Raw genomic sequence first — 20,272 nt, 5'->3', positions numbered from 1 at the left:
GGTTGTTAGATTTTGATCCAAAGGCTACAATTATTATAACTTTTAGGAGGCCCCCTATTTGTAGCCGTTTGATCAAAATCTAACGGCCCTTGTGTGTTGGTCAGGAGATGATCCAATTCCCCATCCACTAGCTTAAAGTCTATAAAACGACGGATGTTTTAGTATGTTAGAAATACAGTTCGATACAACAAATGTAATAATGCAATTGGTTAAAAATTAAAAAAAAACCTAAAGATATTATTACACTTAATGTATCAAATCCTGTTCCCAATAGATTAAAAAAAAATCATATAAAACTTCCAAAGCTAGCTACGTGTTATTATCTAGCCAAGCAAATGCACGAGAGGAAGATAAATCTTTGTAGGGACCATGATACAGATAGGGGCTTTCTTCATAGTTTGACACATTTTCCAAATTGAATCCGGGACACCATTCCGTACGGGCAACCTCCGAACTTGATTGGTGACTTGTTATTAGAGGATTGAAATTCATTTGTAATTATAGTGTAGGATGCCTTTTTTTTATTTAATCGAATTGAAATCCTCCATAAAATTTTATGGAGACCTGAATAAACAAACCCAATCATTCATTGTACTCATTCATTTTTGCACTATTATTGTAAATAGGTTTTCTTTTTCCAAAATAATAATAATAATAATAATAATAATAAATCCTATTCAACTATTAACACCTATTTGTTGTACGCCTATTTAATTGAACGGTCTAGGGTTTAGAGAGAGAAAAGAGGGGGGGGCCACAATTAGAGAGAAGAGATAGTGATTTAATTGTGATGTGTGTTTGATTTACCCCATTGTGCCTTTATTTATAGTAGTATGATAGGTAAAAACATTTCCCTTTAGGATTACAACATTTAATAGGTAATCTACTCCTAATATGAACATAAGATACATTCTCAAATTCCCTAGGATTTACATAATCACATTCTTATTCTAAATATGACTACAACATTTCCCTTTGAGTTTGTAAATACTCAACAAACCATCGCATCAGATCTTCAGTAGATAAGGTAGAATAGTTGATAAAGTCATCGACACAATGGGTGATCTTGAGTCTCAAATTTAAGGAAGTATGCATTTGTAGTAAAACTCACAAAACATCGCTATGGTAAAACCCAAGGTATGGGGCAAAACCATAGACTAAGGAGAACAGTGAGACGTATGCATAATGTCTAAAACAAATGTCAAACAGGACGGAAGTAGTGAACTAAACGGAGTATGATCATCCTAGGATAGGTGCCTCGTTACAACCTTGTTAGGCAGCAAAAACCGAGTAGGAAAAATGCTCCTAATCGTAGAAAAAAAAGTACATTAAGATCAAGTGAGTATTCTTCTAGATACTCCCCTTGAGTTAGACATAACTTCTAAATAAGAGAACTACAAGCGACTCAACTCAAATAATTTATGCATACCGATTCCTTGGACGAGCTTCTGAAATGTAAACTTGGGCAATGACTTGGTGAAGAGATCAACCAGGTTGTCCTGGGAACAAATTTGCTTAACTTCAGTGTTCTGATCTTGCTGTTGCTGGTGTGAGTAAAAGAACTTCGGTGCTATGTGCTTAGTGTTGTCTCCCTTGATGTATCCCTTCTTTAACTGCTTAATACATTGTCTTCAAAGATCGTCGTAGGAAGATCAACGACTAATGTAAGACCACTAGTGCTTCAAATATGCTCCATAACTTCGCTTAGCCAAAGGCACTCACACGATGCTTCATACAGGGCGAGAATCTCAACATGATTCGACGAAATCGCAACTAGCATTTGCTTTGTAGACCTCTAAGATATAGCGGTATCTCCAATGGTAAAGATATAACCCGTTTGAGAACGTGCTCTATGTAGGTCAAACATATATCCAGCATCTGCATAACCAACAAGGCGATAATCAATCCGAGAACCATAGAAGGCGGTAACACTCGAAGATTCATGGGTATAGAACAAGCCCAAATCCGTAGTACCCTTGAGGTAATGGAAAATGTCTTTAACACCATTCCAGTGCCTGCGTGTGGGCGCATTGATGTATCTTGCCAAAAGATTAATAACGAATAAGATGTCAGGTCTAGTGCATTGATCTAAGTACAATAAAGCCTTAATTGCACTTAGGGAAGGAACTTCGGGTTTCAAAATCTCTTCCTTATCCTCATTAGGACGGAAGGGATCTCGTTTAGCATCTAAAGTCCGAACAACTATGGGTGGACTCGAAGGCTTCGCTTTATCCTTATTAAAACGACGCAACACATTTTGGGTGTAGTTCGATTGATGTACTAGGATTTCATCCGAACAGTGCTCAATCTCCAGGTTAAGATAGTATTGAGTTTTCCCAGGATCATTCATCTCAAATTCCGAATTCAAGTGTGCAACAATTTCCTCAAGCTCTACGAGAGTCCTGATGAGGTTCATGTCATCGACATAAACTGCAACAATTGCAAATCCGGAATGTGACTTCTTTATGAACACGTATGGGCATAATTCGTTGTTCACATAACCCTGACTTGTCAAATATCCACTTAGACGGTTATACCACATCCGCCCGAATTGTTTTAATTCGTAGAGTGACCTCCTCAACCTAATTGAGAGAGTGTTCCGTGGTCTAGAACTATTTGAACTAATCAATGGAAGTCCTTTTGGAACCTTCATGTAAATTTTCGTATCTAAATCCCCATAGAGATACGTGGTTACCACGTCCATAAGCTGCATATTCAGTTTTTCGAAATCTACTAAACTGATTAGGTAGCGGAACGTTATAACATCCATTACGGGAGAATATGTCTCCTAGTAATCAATCCCAGGGCACTAAGAGAAGCCTTGCGGTACGAGGCGTGCTTTGTATCGCACTATTTCATTCTTCTTATTACGTTTCCTCACAAAAACCCATTTGTAGCCAACGGGTTTCACGTGTGGTGGTGGAGGAATGATAGGTCCAAACACTTTACGTTTCGCGAGCGAATCGAGTTCGACCTGAATTGTTTGTTTCCAGTTTGACCAATTAATTCTACGTCGGTATTCATCGACGAAACATGGTTCAATGTCATCGCTAAGCATGATGCTAGCACCTACTGAGTACGTGAATGCATCGTCGACGATCATCTTATTCATATTCCAAACCTTATCCAATATTGCATAATGAACCAAAATCTTGCGATTCTCGAAAAGCTGGTATGTTTCGTCTAAAGCATCATAATAATCCAGAATAACCTCATACGCTAGATTGGATGAGTGAGTGATGGTCAAACTCAAACTAGGGTTACTAGTTGGTGCAAATTTCCTCTTTCGGGGTTATGAATCCTTTGAACCAAGGGGTATACCATGCTTCAGGATCATAGCAGATAATTGGCTAACCACCAATGTACCTTGCCGTGTGGAGGGTGCGGCCTCCCCACCTTCGGGGATGGTCTGACCTTCCCAGGCGGATTGTTAACGTACACGGGGTACATATATCATTGCACGTACATTTACAACTGGTATATGTGATATTGTCACATTCGCTAGATCATTAAAAACATCTGGCATGCTTTGAGCAATGCTCTAAAGATCTATGATTCAACGTACCTCAGTTTTAGACTGGGCAGTGCGGGGATCTAAATGAGACATAGTGAGAGAATACCACGCCAATTCGCGGCATTCTATGGGAACGTTAGCATGCTTATCTCCCTCTAACGACAGGAAGACTGTCTCATCAAAATGACAATCCGCGAAACGTGCGGTAAAAAGATCTTCTATCAAGGGTTCTAAGTAACGAACAATTGATGGTGAATCATAAGAGACATAGATTCCCATTTTTCTCTGAGGACCCATTTTGGTACATAGTGACGACGCTATTGGCACATAAATGGCACACCTAAACACCCATAAATGCGAGACGTTAAGCTCGTATCTAGTGACCAACTGGAACAGTGAATGTGGTTGGGTAGTGATGGGTCTCAGGCGGACCAACATAGCTGCGTGAAATATTACATAGCCCCAGGCAGATATCGGCAGTTTGGTTCTCATAACCAAAGTTCGAGTTATCAATTGAATGTGCGTTATGAAAGCTTCTTCCAGGCCATTTTGGGTGTAAATATGGGGTACAGGATGCTCCACATTAATCCTTACTGACAATAATCGTCAAAAGTCTGTGACGTAAACTCTCTAGCGTTATCTAGTTAAATCAACTTTATTGGATAATCAGGGTGGTGAGCCCTTAGCTTAATGACTTGAGCTAGGAGTTTAGAAAACGCGGCGTTGTGTGTGGACAACAGGCAAATATGTGACCATCGTGTCGATGCATCAACCAACACCATAAAGTATCTAAATGGTCCACAGGTTGGTTGGATAGGTCCACAATTGTCCCCTTGAATCTTCTAAAGAAATTTAGGGGGATCATGAATAATCTTTGTATCTGAGGGTTAAGTATTCAACTTCCCTAAAGAACACGCTTTGCATGGCGGAATTCTAACATAGGGATGTAACTTATGCTCGTGTGAAGATTTGAGGATACGGTGCATCATGTCACGTCCATGATGTCCCAAATGGTCATGCTAAAGCAACAAAGTGTCCTGGAATGCAGGCATAGGGCCGGCCACACTATGGGCTTCTATGCCACAAATAGTTACGATGTACAACCCACTCAGCAGACGTTCCAACTTCTCGTGAATACGCTTCTGGCCATATTCATACGAAGTGATATGAAGAAATTCAAAATTATTATCTTTAGTGGTTTCAATATGATATTGATTATCTCGAATATCTCTAAAACTCAACAACGTTCTTCTAGAACATGGAGAATAAAGTGTCTCCTTAATGGTTAAAATTGTACCATTAGATAACATAATACGTGCCTTTTCGTATCCTTCAATCAGGTTGGATGGGCCTGAGAAAGTTGTCAAATGAGCTTTCTTGGGTATTAAGTTAGTAAAATAGTGTCGTTCACGCAAGATGGTGTGCGTGGTTGTACTATATGCCAGACAACTAACTTCCCTACTAGATATACCTAGAAATAAATTGATTGGATTGGTCACATGCATAAATATAAGTTCATTCAATAAATTAAGCAATTCGAGAAAATAATATCCATTCAAATAACAATCCATTATTCAAAACAACCCAAAACCAAACAAATTATTCCAAATGCTTAGAAAAATTGTTCAAAATTAAACCATAAACCTAGAAAAATAGGGGGTAAGGGCCAGCCAGTCCTAGTGGGTTCGGCCACTAAGGGTAAACACCCTAAAAACATGTCTAACTTATTCATTCATAGGAGCTGACGCATCCTGAAAATCTGATATCTTCATTGATGTAGTTGCATATTCCGGATGTTCCACATGTGCAAAGTTAGACTCATGACTGGAATGATACTTGGCAATAGCCTCAGGGGAAGCTCGGCATATGCGTGACCAATGATCCCTTGATCCACAACGATAACACATGTCCAATTCAGTAGAAGCGGGCTAAATGGGAGCTTTGCCCTTGTTCTTGAAGTTTGGGGCCTTAGAAGCGAGTGGTGGATGCTGCTGGGTCACATTTATTCCCTTAGGTGCGGCACTCTGTTGACCTTGGGCCCCTGGTAGAGCTTGTCGCCCATTGCCACGGCCATGACAATTCTTTCGTTGTTTATAACTGCTAGAATTGGTCACATGCGCTTCAGGCGCAGTATTCGAGCCAGTGGGTCGAGATTGATGATTTTTCATCAAAGATGGTTCTGCTTTTCAGCGAGAAATAAAACAGAGATCAAATCTGAAAACTTGGTGAAATTATATGCCCTATATTGTTGTTGCAGGACAATATTGGTGGCATGGAAGGTCGTATAGGTCTTCTCCATGAGACCCTATTCGGTTAGTTCCACTTTGCAAAATTTCAACAGTGAACGGATTCTACAAACTTCAGAGTTGTATTCATTCACAGACTTAAAGTCCTGGAAATGAACATGCTGCCAGTCGTGTCTTGCTTTAGGCACGTATATGTCTTTTTGGTGATCGAAACGGTCAGCCAGAGCAAGCCAGAGGGTGCGTAGGTCCTCATCAGCGAGATACTCAGTCTACAGTACATCATGGATGTGTCTTCGAATGAAGATCATTGCAGTAGCCTTTTAAGCTTCGTCAATAGGTTTGTCGGCGACGGGTGTTTAGATGGTGGCTCTAATACCCTTTGCAGTCAGATGGAGCTTCACGTCTTGAACCCACTTCAAATAGTTTCTTCCAAAGACTTCTAAAGCAAAGAAATTGAGCTTGTTCAAGTTCGACATGTCCCTAAAACAGAGGGAAAAACGTGATTAGTCATATGGTAAGCCGTAGACATATATCGTAGAACATACAGGTTATATAGACATGTATTAGTTTAATTTATGCATGAAAACTACAGGTTTCATGTGGTATTTTTTAAATGAAAACTTCAGGTTTCAAATGCATTAAATTTGAAACTACAGGTTCAATTTAGTTTTATGAACAATTAGTTCATAATGAGAGGTTCCTACAAGAAACACATAATGCAATATACTAATTTGAATATAGTGGATTTGAGGTTCTTCGGAAACTCAAGTGTGAGAGCTTCGTTACTACGAAAGTATGTTACGGTTCAAAAAATAAAAATAAATTATTAAATCGTTAATGTCCAAAAGTGATATTTAGGTCAATAATTTTGGATTCATTATCAAATTAATGGACTACATGTCACTTTTAATTAATTCAATAAATCGAGCCTTATAGGGTCAATTGTAGAAGCAAAAATACGATTAACTTACGGGTTAAAATTATTTAGAATGCTAAAATAATAGCATTTGGGTCGAAAAATATTGCCCCAAAAATAATTAGGCTCGGGTTGGGTGCCTTTAGTAAAAAGCAGGGCCCTAAAGGGCCTTAGGAGTAGGAGAAGCCTCAACCGCAGCTGGTTTTCAATTTTAGGTTGAAGATGGGGCACGAGTTTCAGGCTTAGCATGTTTGCTGGCTTGTGGGTTTGGATGAGAAGTCCAGCCGGAATGGTCTAGCTGTATGTGATGCGAGCCGGGCTGCTGCAAAGCCTAGCAAGCATAACAACTTGCTGGTGTGGACCTAGAACTAGGGTTGCAGGCCCGCAGTTGTGGCACAAGCCCAACAACCATAAAAGGTTGCGGCGTGTAGTTCGGGGAAGAAAACCCAGCCAATATGGGCTAGTTGAATGGCGCGGGCCAAGGTGCAAACAGGTTCAGGGCTTCAGGCCGATCAAATTGACCCCTGGCCAAGGCTTAGCAATGGCGTGCACAGTGTCGAGGCCTAGTTCTCCCTTCTTTTTTTTCTTTTTTTTGGAAATCCCCTAGGGTTTAGGAAACCCTAAATTTGCTTCTAATGTAATTTTATACTTTGACTCACATATTCCACATAACAATTTAATTGTGCGATACATGAAACAAATATATATATTAACAAAGATATAAACATATACAATGTATCTATCGTAAGGAAAATATAAACATAAAGGGGTTCATGTATCATGGGAAATGTTTTCATGCTTCGTGGACATTTCAAATATCTTCTTTTATTTTAAGCGTACCTGATTAGCAAAAAAACAAAAATAAGCCTTTGAAGTTTGTGGATGATAGTCTCCTCCTACGGTGCGTCAATTCCTCAGCTTCTGACAAGAGCATGCTGATAACATGTTGTAGGCTTATTTGATTGAACAATCTAGGGTTTAGAGAGAAAGGGGGGCCGACTACAATTAGAGAGAATAGATAGTGATTTAATTGTGAGGTATGTTAGGTAAAAACCTTTCCTTTTAGGATTACAACATTTAATAGGTAATCTACTCCTAATAGGAATATAAGATACATTCTCAGATTCCCTAGGATTTATATAATCACATTTCTATTCTAAATATAACTGCAACACTATTCAGCTATTGTGGAGGGCGGTATTGTATTTAGAGTTTGACGGGTATTTTTGGAAAGGACTGGATCAGAAACTACGGTCAACATCATATGGTTGATTTGTTATAGGGGTGTTTTTGGGAAGGATCGGATTGGAAACTACCTTTCAATTTCGTTTCAAAATTTCATAATCAAATTGGATCATATGACAATTTTTATATACATTTTCGTCATACTCGGAAATTTTGGAATTTGAATTTTGTAGTATACTAGTATGCTTATTCTTTTTAATATATAAGAACATTGAACAATAACATACAAAATAATTTTAAAGTATATAATTTAAGTAAATAACCATAAAATCAGAATAATTGAAATTTTTTTTTTATCCGAATACGTTCATAGCACTTCAAAATGTTCGAAAATTTAGAATTCTCACATTCTCTTAATGCATTTTAATTTCTGTCCTAATTTTGGTCTCATTCATTAAGGTTGTTCTCAAAAATGAAAAATATAGAATCTTGCGTCTCTAACTTTTCCACCAATCTATATCCTTATTCGTGATCAAATCCATTTTTTATTTTGAAGTTTGGCAAATGAAAAGCCTTCGTGGTCCTCCCTGGTTGGTCACCGTAGGGCGCAGCACTACGCCGACAAGTGTCCCCAAGAAAACCACCATAAGTCTCCCCATTTGGAAAAAAATGTCGGAATCACGGCAAACCCACAGTTTCTACACAAGGACGAGTCAACCATCAGCCGCCACGTGGGGCATCCCCGTCCCCTGAATGCCACGCACTCGAATTTCTGTGGTGGTTACTGGCCACGTTAGTTACGTGGTGATCTTGGTCTCCCCATGCATTGGCTTGTGAGATAACCAGTCAATGAGTCACGACCTACCACCAAGTATATATAAACACAATCCCTTCACAATATTTCATTTTCTTCATCAGATATCATTTCGTTACGCGCTTTAATCTGTTTCTGTCTCTCAGCTCCCAAAAAGCAAAAGAAATTTTCTGCTTTCTCTCTCTAAATCTTTCTGCTCTCTCTATATCTTCCTGTCTGTCTCTCCCTCTTCAGAAAATGGAAGCTGCTCCAACCCGGATGGATAGGAAATCATCGATAGAAACCGAGCCAAGAACGTTGCGGATAGACCAAATTAAATTTGCAAGGGTACCGTTCTAATCTTTTCTGGGTTTTTGGGAAATGCATATGCTCCTTAGCAAGGATATCTCATTTCAGGTACCAGTAGCAAAAAGGGAATGATTTATTATTTACCGTATAAGTTCTTTTTATTAGGTAAAAGGCATGCAGAGAGTAAGATATACAAGAGGTTCTATATATGGCGAGTACATGATCATTTTCTTCTTCCTTTTATTGCTACAGTATATGACGAATGCATGCATGATCATTTTCTTATCCTTTCTGCTACAGCTGGAATCATGAGTTTGAATTTGTTTTCCATTTTATCTATTTTTTATGGGTTTGTAATTTTTAACTATGGTGATATCTTGCAGGAGGCAGCCAAGTATGTGGTGAATACAAAGAATATAGAAGAAGCAATGAGCATTTTCACAGAGGTACGTTGTGGTTGAAAAACCATTTTAATAACTTTTCTCGATGAATATCTAACAATATTAGAAACCAAGATTTAAATCAACTAAATTAATTATTAATTTGTAGGGTTTGAAACCAGTAGTTAGTTCAATCAAGCAAAATGGTGATGAAATGATGATAGATTCAGTTGAGGAACCCGAGTACTCGGATGATTATTTCATAAGACCACGAGGACCCCAGGATGTTGTCTCAGCTCCTTTTTAGCTGCCGGTTCACTCTTATAATTTAATTACTGCAGGTGTTTTGGATGTAAAATTTTGTACATGATATGGATTTTTTATGTTTTTCTTTTTCGTTCAGTCGGTTTTTTGTGTGACTTGTTCTTCATACGATTCCGAGAAAGTTTTGAATTGATTGTTTTCCTAAAGTACTGGGGCGAGATATTCTATGGAATGGTTTTTTCTTGATAGATTTAGTCAATCAGTTTTAGTTGTATTTAACCTGGTCAGGTTTTAACCACGAGTTAGTGGTATTACAAGATTTTTTTTTAAATTAAAAATTGAAGATCTCGAGTTTGAAATCTGCGGTTGATGTGGAAGTCATACTTATGGTCATGAAATATTAAAATACTTATGTGAGTCTTCACGACCACTGAAAAATAGTGGTAACCATAGTTTGTCATCAATTGTTCTTATTTTTATAATAATAATAAAATTAAATTACATTAAATTAAAAATAAAAATAAAAAAAACTCGATCAGGTTTTAATGTTGGATATATTTTAAAACATGGGAGGTCACTATTTTAATAGGTGCACGTGATATGTCCTCTTCGTTTTGGTTTTAGGAATTTTTTATTAAAAGTTTTAACGAAATACTTTTAGTATTATTCATTTTTAACGAAAAATTATATTTTTATTTTTCTTTTTGATATCATTTAGTATACATTTATTTGTTTTTTTTTCATTAAATTAAAAAATATTTAGATTTTTCGTTATTTTTTATTATTATTATTTTTATATGTTTTTGTCGAAAGGAGAATTTTCATTAAAAAAGATAAACGGTACAAAACTTAAGATAGAAGGACAGCAAACTACTAAAGCAATAAGTGAGCTACAACTTAATACCATTAGAGCAAAAAAAATTTCAGTGTGACTTGTACATAGGGTAGTTCACCACGTGTTACTATACAAATAATGGAATATATGTGCTAAAATGTTAATAACTTAAAAAATCAAATTTTCCACTTCTATTAAAACATTTGATGTACTAGTTGTATTCTCTTCATAATTAAAAATTTCTCCATTCGAGCTGTCCAGACAAACTTAGGCCTAGCAAAAATAAAAAGGCACCAAAAGGAAACTTTAATCTTCAAAAGTAGACCTTAATCTCTAAAAGTAGCGCACCGCACCTGCAATGCTTGCAATCGCAGAAAGGAAAGCAACTCAAAGTTGAATTGGGCAATGCATTGCAGCGCCATCCTTGTTCCAAATCCAAAAACACACTCGAATCGTAAGTTTAATTTTAAAACGTCGAACCAAATCGAACTCCCATGATAAATTTAAAACAAAAAAAAAAAAAAAAAAAAAAGGTGTTTAAGACAAGAATTCTAAGTTTCTAACATAGTGGTGAAAAAAAAAACTCTGAAGTATGAATAACAAAAAACTCGTGACATCAAAAATGCATAAGTCATATCCGAATTCACATAGCTCAAATTCCTAACTGAATCTGTAACGCTAAATAATAACTATCACCACACATAGAAGTCACATCGCCATTAAATCCACCCATATCTAGCTATGAAGAACTTGTAGTATAAAGAGGATCTGGGAAAGAGTCAATCTCTAATGATCAAATTGTGCATCATAGCGACTAAGAGTTGTTATCTAACAAAAATTTTAAAAAATAAATGGGCAAATCGCATCAGAGTCATTCAAATTGACAAAATAAATAAAGCTAGAGCAAACGAGAAAATTCTAGAAAGCATCTTGGGGAAGGATTGAACCGAGGAACGAGCAAAACATCGACAATATAAATAAAGTTAGAGCAAACGAAAAAATTCAAGAATTGGGGAAGAATTGAAATCAGGAACGATCAAAACAAAGATGATTAAGTATTGAATAATGAGTATAGGTCAAACTATCTCGCCACATGCATGAGACTTGTCATTTGCTTTAGGAATTGAGGCTAGGTACATCTTGATGGAGGCTTTGATTCCATTTCAATTCCTCTTTTACTTGGTCGATGTATGAATTTTCCATTTCTATACCTATTAAAATTTTCATTTCAAGTAAGGCCAAATCAAATTAATATTCCATGTCGTGATAGAATATTTGAAAGATAACCACCGTGTTAAAAACAAATTAGAATTCAAACCCTCATGGTAAAGACCGTTTGCAAATTTATCCCAAAAGCGAAATTTTTCATTAACTCCATTATAGGTGCGGAGATAAAATTGTCCAGCACCACCTTTTCTTCCAGTTACCTTCTTCTCTCTTGGTCTTTCCTGACGCTCTAATTGTAGCTTCACCTTCTCATCTCCTCTCTCTTCAACCTTTTTTTTTTTTTTTTTTTCAAGAGGAATATAAATAATTATAGAAATTATTTCCAGCCTCATTCTTGCAGCTATTGCGCTATACAAAATTGTTTAAAATGGTTACTTCAATGGATGATGAAGGGACTTGCCGACAGCAGAGGTAATGAGATCGATCCACTGACCTGACATCTATCTTCCAACTTCTTCAATCTCTTATCGAGGCTTGTTGAGACCTAGCTAGGTAATAAATACAAATCATCATAGAAATCAAACTTTTGGATTTGCCAAAAAGGTCGCCATGTGAAATGGAATAAGAGATTGCAAACAACCTAACTGAGGAATCGGCCATGAGAGTGTGAGAGAAGGGTGGACGGTGGGGAGAAAAGATATCGGATTGATCTTGAATACCGGTTTGTTAACGGCAAATTTGAGAAGAGAGAAAGATGACTTTGAGAAAGATATGTAAAGCATGTTAAAACCATCTCCAATCCTTTGGTTAAAACCTAAACTTTTTTTTTTTAATTTTTTTTTATCTCTCCTTCTGTGAGAGTTTCTTCCCCCCCCCCCCCAACCCCACCCCCAAAAAAACCAATTTTGGTGAGGACCTTCATCTTTGTCCCTTCTCAGGCGTCGACTTTGGCTTTGGCTGGAGTCGGTTGCCCCCTTTCCCTTTCTTCTTCTGTTTTCTCCTCTTTTCCCTTTCTCTGATATGTCCTCTTTCTTCTCTTCTGCTTCTTCTTCTTCTTCTTCTTTTCTTTTCACTTCTCCAAATGCTTTCTTCTTCTGTTTTCTCCTCTTTTCCCTTTCTTTGCCATGTCCTCTTTCTTCTTCTTCTTCTTCTTCTTCTTCTTCTTTGATGCTTCTCCCTTTTTTCCCCTTCAGCTTGTCTTGTTCTTCATCTCTCGTCGGTATACCTTTTCACTTCTCCAGATGCTTCTCTTCTTCTTCTTCTTCTTCTTCTTCTTCTTCTTCTCCAGATGCTTCTCCCTTTTTTCCCCTTTCCCCTTCAGCTTGTCTTGTTCTTCATCTCCCGTCGGTATACCTTTTCACTTCTCCAGATGCTTCTCCCTTTTATCCCTTCCGGCCTGTCTTGTTTTTCATCTCCCGTCGATATACCTCTCCCTATCTCTTCCTCAGTCCGATCTTCAGCCATATTCTTCTTCTTTTTTTTCACTTCTCCATATGCTTCTCCCTTTTTTCCCCTTCGGCCTGTCTTGTTCTTCATCTCCCGTCGGTATACCTCTCCTTATCTCTTCCTTAGTCCAATTTTCAGCCATAGTTCCTTTTGAGTTCGTGTGTAGAGCTGGGTGTTTTTCCTAGCTCGGGTGTTTCCCACACCACCACGTTCTCCTTGTTGTTTGCCGTTTTCGACAGTGTTGCTTGTGGGTTTCCATGAGCTTCTTACTGGTAGTTGGCTAATCCCTCTTTGGTGCCAACTATCTCCTGTTAATGGCTGTGATCTGGTTGCTATTCATGGTTGGCGGTGGTGTCTGTGACACACCCCGACCCAGAAAGTCCACTTGGACCCTGAATCGAGCTGTGCTGGCCGACACCTGGAAGGTGACGAAGCCATAAAATGTGATAGTGTATAAAAAGTGAATAAATTTGAATCTAAAAGTGTCTAAGTACCAGAGGGCGCTACGAGTGGGAGCGAACCCATTTCACACGCGATGTCAGAGCATAAGTAAGGTACAGTAGTGTGGGTAAGAATCATACCCTTAAAAGTAGCCACCAAAACTAAGATTAGCTATAGATTCTTGTCGATACAAACTCAGCAGCTAAAACCTGGAGGGCACCAAACAGAAGGTGTGAGTAAGCAATAAAACCAAGCTATCCAAAGTTATTACCTTTCTAAAAGTAATGCCCCTAAATGTAAAACCCGTATCGTTTTCCATAAGACAATACGACATATATACATATATCCAAACCATACTCAGAAATGACCAAAACCACGGTTTGCCATTAACTCCACCATACATTAATAAGTAGGCCAAATGAACTAAATCAATACAAAGTGATATATCAGTCAGAGTCATCTAAAATGACATGTACAACTTATCCGTATCTCATCAATCATGGCTAGCATATAAGTCGGAGTCACCTCTAGTGACCTGTACGACTTATCCATATCTCATCAGTCATGGCTAGCATATAAGTAGGAGTCACCTATAGTGACCTGTACGACTTATCCATATCTCATCAATCCTGGCTAGCATATAAGTCGGAGTCACCTATAGTGACTTGTATGACTTATCCATATCTCATCAATCCTGGCTAGCATATAAGTCGGAGTCACCTATAGTGACCTGTACGACTTATCCATATCTCATCAATCCTGGCTAGCATATAAGTCGGAGTCACCTCTAGTGACCTGTACGACTTATCCATATCTCATCAATCCTGGCTAGCATATAAGTCGGAGTCACCTATAGTGACTTGTACGACTTATCCATATCTCATCAATCCTGGCTAGCCAATAACTCAATAAGTATACCTGCACACGAGTCGGAACCACCTAAAGTGGTCTGTACGACAGGGCTGGGTGTAAATAAGTGCTACGATCATGTGAAGACTGGGCGAATAATCGCGGGTCACCTACGAGTCGGAACCACCTAAAGTGGTCTGTACGACAGGACTGTGCACCTACCTTGAATCCAAGGTGAGCATAAGGTGCGGGAGGTGAACATCACGTGAAGGACTGTGCCCTGGCCACGGGCGGGAGCACTAACACCGGGGTGCAGGTTTATGAGCTCTCAATGCATCTTAATATAACATATGCAACTCATGGCAACTAGTACGACAGTATCGAAGTTGCCTAACACATAACTGTAGTCATGCTATAACGCAATCGATTCAACTAGTACCATAAACTCACCTGAACTTACCTGGGCGTCCTGAGTTCACCTTTGCACTTGAAAGCATTCCCAATAATTATATGCAAGTATTATACATATTGCTATACCATGATGCAATCTAATACTCAACCATGTCGTAGCATGTTCAATTATAAACAATACAGTGAGAAGTGTACAATCAATAACGCCTTACTCCCAAACTACTTATTTTCAGGGATAATTATCCATGACGACCCAATTAACACTAATTTAGCTAACTAATTCATAAAACTAAAACTTGCCTTTACCAATTTCCTTCGCCTTACTCAATTTCCCAAGCAAAGCTTTTGTCTCAAATATTTTATGGCTGCATCTAACGTCTCGTTAGACTGCCTACGTACCCTAGACAGGGATCAAGCCATTCGTAGTTCATATAGTACTTCAAGCATTCACAATAATTATATATGAAAGTAATATGCCTAATCAATTTATAAGTGTCGATAGAACTCTCAACAATATGTAAGATAAAAAGGAAAAGATCCACTCACCTGGAGCCCACGCTATGATTCTCTAGCGCACGCATCGAGGCGTCCTGAATGATTGGTCCCTGTGACCAATTATCAAATCACATCTCAGAACTCTTATCCGTAGAATATGTGATTCACATAAAACACAACCTCAACGACATTCTAAAATAGTTTGATACCCATTGACCACAAGTCAACCGTCGATCAAAGATCGACGGTAGGGTTTACAACCCTGTATAACTTGACCCGGAAGATCCGCATATCAGATTTCCAATCCGCAACTCCCAACGATCCACAATATGTTTCTAGAATAACATACTAAAATTTCATTACGATCCAACGGTCAGATCTCCGCCAATTGCCTAAAACAAGTGGCCGTGAACATTTATTTTACTAACTTACAAATCCAATTCAGGAAGATCCGTAAGTCGGATTCCCGATCCGTAAATTCCTATAATCTTTAAATATTAGGTATTATAATGTATCCAATTTTGGTGAAGATCCAACGGTCGGATCATCGATTCACATTTTATCAAGTAACGTATCGTAACGAATTTAGGTTCCAACTATCAACCTACGTCATTCAAATGACAAAACTGAATTCAAAACATTCGACATAGCCTAAAAATAGCATTGGCGGCTCACTGACCACGCGCCGCCGCATGCGCCGCCGCGGGTGGCGGTCGGCCGCCCCGACTCGCCGGAAAATTCAACTATTTCCAAAAATTCTCAAACTTCACAGAAATGAAGATCTCAGTGAGTGGAGCAACTTTCATACCTGCCACGAAGTCCAAAAGTGGACGGAAGATGGTCAATTTTGCCCACAAAGCCGGCGGGTGCCTAAAACTTCCCGACGTCGATTCGTCGTCTACGGTGGTCCAACGGGGTCATCGTTGGTTGGGTTTTGCTCCTGGGATGATGGGCTACAAAGCCCAAGTGGTGGCATCGGCCATTGTTTTGCCGATTTGACGGAAAATCGAAAAGGGTGGCCGGAGCACCATTGATTTTCGTCAACTTTCGTGGCCTCAAACCGCCTCATACCATGGTTAATCAAGGTGGTTCTTGGGTGGGTTTTGTAGAGGGGAGTGAGAGCTTCAAGATGGTGGTGGTGGCATCGAAAAACTTCACCGGAGTTGGCCGGAATCGGCCTTGGAAGATGGGTGGTCGCGGGTTAGAAAAACCCACGGGAAAGCTTGTTTTTTTTTTTTTTTTTTTTTTTTCTTCTTTCTCTTTTCCCCATTTCTGATTGGGCTTCATCTTAAATAACCAATTTCTGATTGGGGATTTAATTTAATTAACACTAAACCTTGAATAACCAATTTCGAACGTCCGTAACTGTATCGTTATAATCCGGACTCGCAAACGGCTTTCGCCTATGCGTTCACATCCACAAGTATTACGAGAATATGTTAAAAGAATAAATCATACGTCTCTCTAGACGATGGCCAACGGAAGTCAAAGTCCTTGCCTCTAGGGCAATTTCGTAAATTCACGCTTTTAAAATAAAATAAAAACGTAAAATTTGGAACGGGTTGTCACAATCTACCCACCTTAAGAAAATTTCGTCCTCGAAATTTAAAATCATCAATCCAAAGTAGAATACTCAATATTAAAGAGATATATGTATGTAACTACATACACGAGGAAGACACAAAGTGAGAGCGACTACATAAAAGAAGATGACATTCCGTCATGATCGGAGTGTAGTGACTCTTCTTTCATGCCTCCAAATTCCTACTATCCTCTCGTAAACGTGTTCAAAGCGTAACGCACTTCGAAATTAAGCATGTAATATTTTTGGGTCAAGCCCAAACAACCATTAACGAATTAAATAAGTAAATACAAATATTAACGTAGAATAATCTACTTGTTTACTTGCTTAACAACCCAACGAATAAGTTATTAATATTACGGTCTGCACCCCGCAAAACCGACAATTCACTGTTGTCTTGATAAGCAAGTAACAATTCCCGAGGGTGCAATATTACCATCTTGCCCCTCAATGGGAAATACACATGTCAGCCTCGATCGTACTCATTCACTACCTTCTGAGGCAACATCGTCAATAACATAAATTTTCTACATCACAATCTCAATCAAATATTTGTTCGCAATAATCTGCTGTAAATCACAAACTGCACATACAATATTTGTATTATATTTCGAAGGATATCATACTCCTAAACAGGAATGTAACCGTAGTTACCCATAATTCTAACAAAAGTATGCGTCCATTAAATATGGTTGTGGGTAAAATCTCCATACATTAACTCCAATGATACCATAGTTAACCCGAAATTGTAACTGTGGTTACAAGTGACTAGAATGGAAATAAGGATATACTGCAACCATGCTACTGGTGGAACAAACAAGATGCAACTCGTCCACAAAGGTCTGAGTAACTCACTTCAAACTAATCGTTAATCTAGGGATAGAAATGCAATAAGGAACAACTTCTAGTACTCAAAACCTTCATAACGACTTCCAAAGGCTTGGAAGTGAAACATGTAACACGATGAAATATAAATACACCAAGATGATAATATTGTCAGGTTTCTGTTTGCTGAATTTGTAGAAAAGTCTAGGAGTAGTTTTCTCAAAAAGTCATCGTCCTCTGGACGCAATTAGAAAATTGTAGTTGCCCAAGGAAGTTTGAACTCTATATCCTCAATATCCCTACAACATTAATCAAAAGTGGGGTGCATCTAGAGTGAGGATTCATTTAAAACACATCAACGGGAGCCTCGATTGTATCTCTTTGCTACTTCCACATTTGGTCACGTCACAAAGAGAACTTCTAGATCACATCACCCGAAGAGGTTGACTACATCTCACTTCTATCTTAGTGGTCTTCACAAGTGTCTTATTGTTGAAATTTCAACACCCATTTTCAGGAAATAACTATTGCCAATACTTCAATTTTTTGAGCAAGAATAATATTGTTTTCTACTTAAGTAAACAACCACCAATTGGAACATCATATAAGCGTATCATTGGTTTAGCATCACGATTAATGAATTTCACATTCTTTACATATACCACACATCTCGAACTGCGCATATAAAAAGATACTTCCTAACTCCATTCATACAAAATGATTAAAATCATTTGAACCATTTCTTGATAGATTAAAGGTAACTCTATATCAATACTCATATTTCCCAACCAAATAGAATAGGACATGCTGGAAGTGTGCGAGAGTAGATACACGATAATGCACTCATAGATGCTAATTTAATTCTACTATTGCCTCTGACAAAACTTAGCTTGTTTCAAAAAGTAAATGTAATAAAAAGTTCTAAGATCAATGAAGATTTGGACACACATTACTACATAAAAGTCCCAATCAATATTCCAATAAAATTAGAAATTGTTAATTCTAAGTCATAAGTATGATGGTTCATCTTTAGCGGTTCTACCACCGAGAAACATAAGCGTTAACCTACTAAGAAAGTCTGAATCTGAATTGACTTGTCACATCAATCGACAATCACTATGCATCATCAAAATCTCCACCGAGAAGTGTCATTTAGCCTTCGAAATAAGGTAATGACTGTTGACTTTAGGTCAATGAATAAGATGGTTCGTTTCAAACGGTTCTAATCGTGAAAAATAAAAGCAATACTCTGCCATGTTGCCATACCAACTTAACAATGTGGTGGTATCCGCGGTAAGATTTTTGGGATATGACGCCAAAAGTATACGTCATCAAAATTTGCAATACTACTAACCAACTCTACGACACGAACTAAAATGTCTTCACAGTTTCCTCCACACTTATAACAATCTAACAGTGAGATATCATCCAGCATTTCGATTCTAATGTCTACTTATGGAAGTGATCGAGAGGTGGTTAGTCAAAGGGTTTTCGTTTACCTAGATAAGTGATAGGGTAAAAACAACAATCATGAGTTTAACGTCCTATTGCAAAGCTTATTCCTAAGCTTCCATGATTCTAATTTATTCGGCTCAAGCGAAGTAGTTCATTGATCCTAGGAGGATTTGATGATTGCTTTTCAGATTTCTACAACTCCTAGGATATGACAACTTACATTCGCAAGCCTATTCTCACACATTTAATAAGTACAACTACGAAAGAAAAAATCTGGAATAGCGTTGATTGAAAAATCTCAATGCTAGAAAAAAAACCTTGCTTAATATCTACTTTCAAAAAGATTTCATCGACAGTCGATCTTCCTCCTAAAAATCCAATATGAACACAAGTACGCTTGAAGATATTAGTGCTAATAGGGACCGAACAATAATTATCCCTCCGATGATCTTCCGCGAAATGTTACTAAGAAATCAAGACTAACTAAGATTTCCAATCTTTAAAGAATCAATACTAACGGCGATAGGACAATGATAGAATTATTTGGTAATATCTCTGGCGATACCTGATTATCAAAACATTAATTTAGGTCATCAACTTGCCTCAAATCTACACTTCCCCCCCTCAAGGGAAATCTTCGTTTTAGTTCTATGGACATGGCCAAAATGATTTTATAAAATGTCGTCAAGGCCACAAGATTGTCCAAAACTGAAGAAAAGTTAACAAATTTTTCCATATTCGACGAGGTGGCATCATTCGAACGTCAAACACAAAAACCAAGAGTGCTCACATCACGCGTGTGATGAACACAATACTGCCCAACATATGCTCTGATACCAAACTGACACACCCCGACCCAGAAAGTCCACTTGGACCCTGAATCGAGCTGTGCTGGCCGACACCTGGAAGGTGACGAAGCCATAAAATGTGATAGTGTATAAAAAGTGAATAAATTTGAATCTAAAAGTGTCTAAGTACCAGAGGGCGCTACGAGTGGGAGCGAACCCATTTCACACGCGATGTCAGAGCATAAGTAAGGTACAGTAGTGTGGGTAAGAATCATACCCTTAAAAGTAGCCACCAAAACTAAGATTAGCTATAGATTCTTGTCGATACAAACTCAGCAGCTAAAACCTGGAGGGCACCAAACAGAAGGTGT

The 20,272-nt window shown here is 38.2% G+C and overlaps 1 protein-coding gene across 1 annotated transcript; it reads left to right on the top strand.

The window, feature by feature from the left end:
• The first annotated feature begins 8,787 nt into the window (after nt 1-8,787).
• LOC137749033 (uncharacterized) lies at nt 8,788-10,930 on the top strand. The gene is made up of 3 exons (XM_068489216.1): nt 8,788-9,002; nt 9,347-9,409; nt 9,513-10,930. Exons 1-3 carry the CDS (start codon nt 8,913-8,915, stop codon nt 9,648-9,650), a joined length of 291 nt encoding a protein of 96 aa, XP_068345317.1. The 5' UTR covers nt 8,788-8,912; the 3' UTR covers nt 9,651-10,930.
• The last annotated feature ends 9,342 nt before the right edge of the window (nt 10,931-20,272 follow it).

The sequence above is a fragment of the Pyrus communis genome, chromosome 10 (assembly GCF_963583255.1).
Source record: "Pyrus communis chromosome 10, drPyrComm1.1, whole genome shotgun sequence".
Taxonomy (NCBI): domain Eukaryota; kingdom Viridiplantae; phylum Streptophyta; class Magnoliopsida; order Rosales; family Rosaceae; genus Pyrus; species Pyrus communis.
Note: the sequence above shows the minus strand (reverse complement) of the source record. Positions and strands in the feature narration are given on the sequence as shown.

Bases quoted from the DNA above. Each gene is read 5' to 3' on its own strand.
- LOC137749033 (XM_068489216.1), top strand. From the start codon at position 8,913: ATGGAAGCTGCTCCAACCCGGATGGATAGGAAATCATCGATAGAAACC. The intron at 9,003-9,346 runs GTACCGTTCTAA...GATATCTTGCAG, and splicing joins ACCAAATTAAATTTGCAAGG to GAGGCAGCCAAGTATGTGGT. The intron at 9,410-9,512 runs GTACGTTGTGGT...ATTAATTTGTAG, and splicing joins CAATGAGCATTTTCACAGAG to GGTTTGAAACCAGTAGTTAG.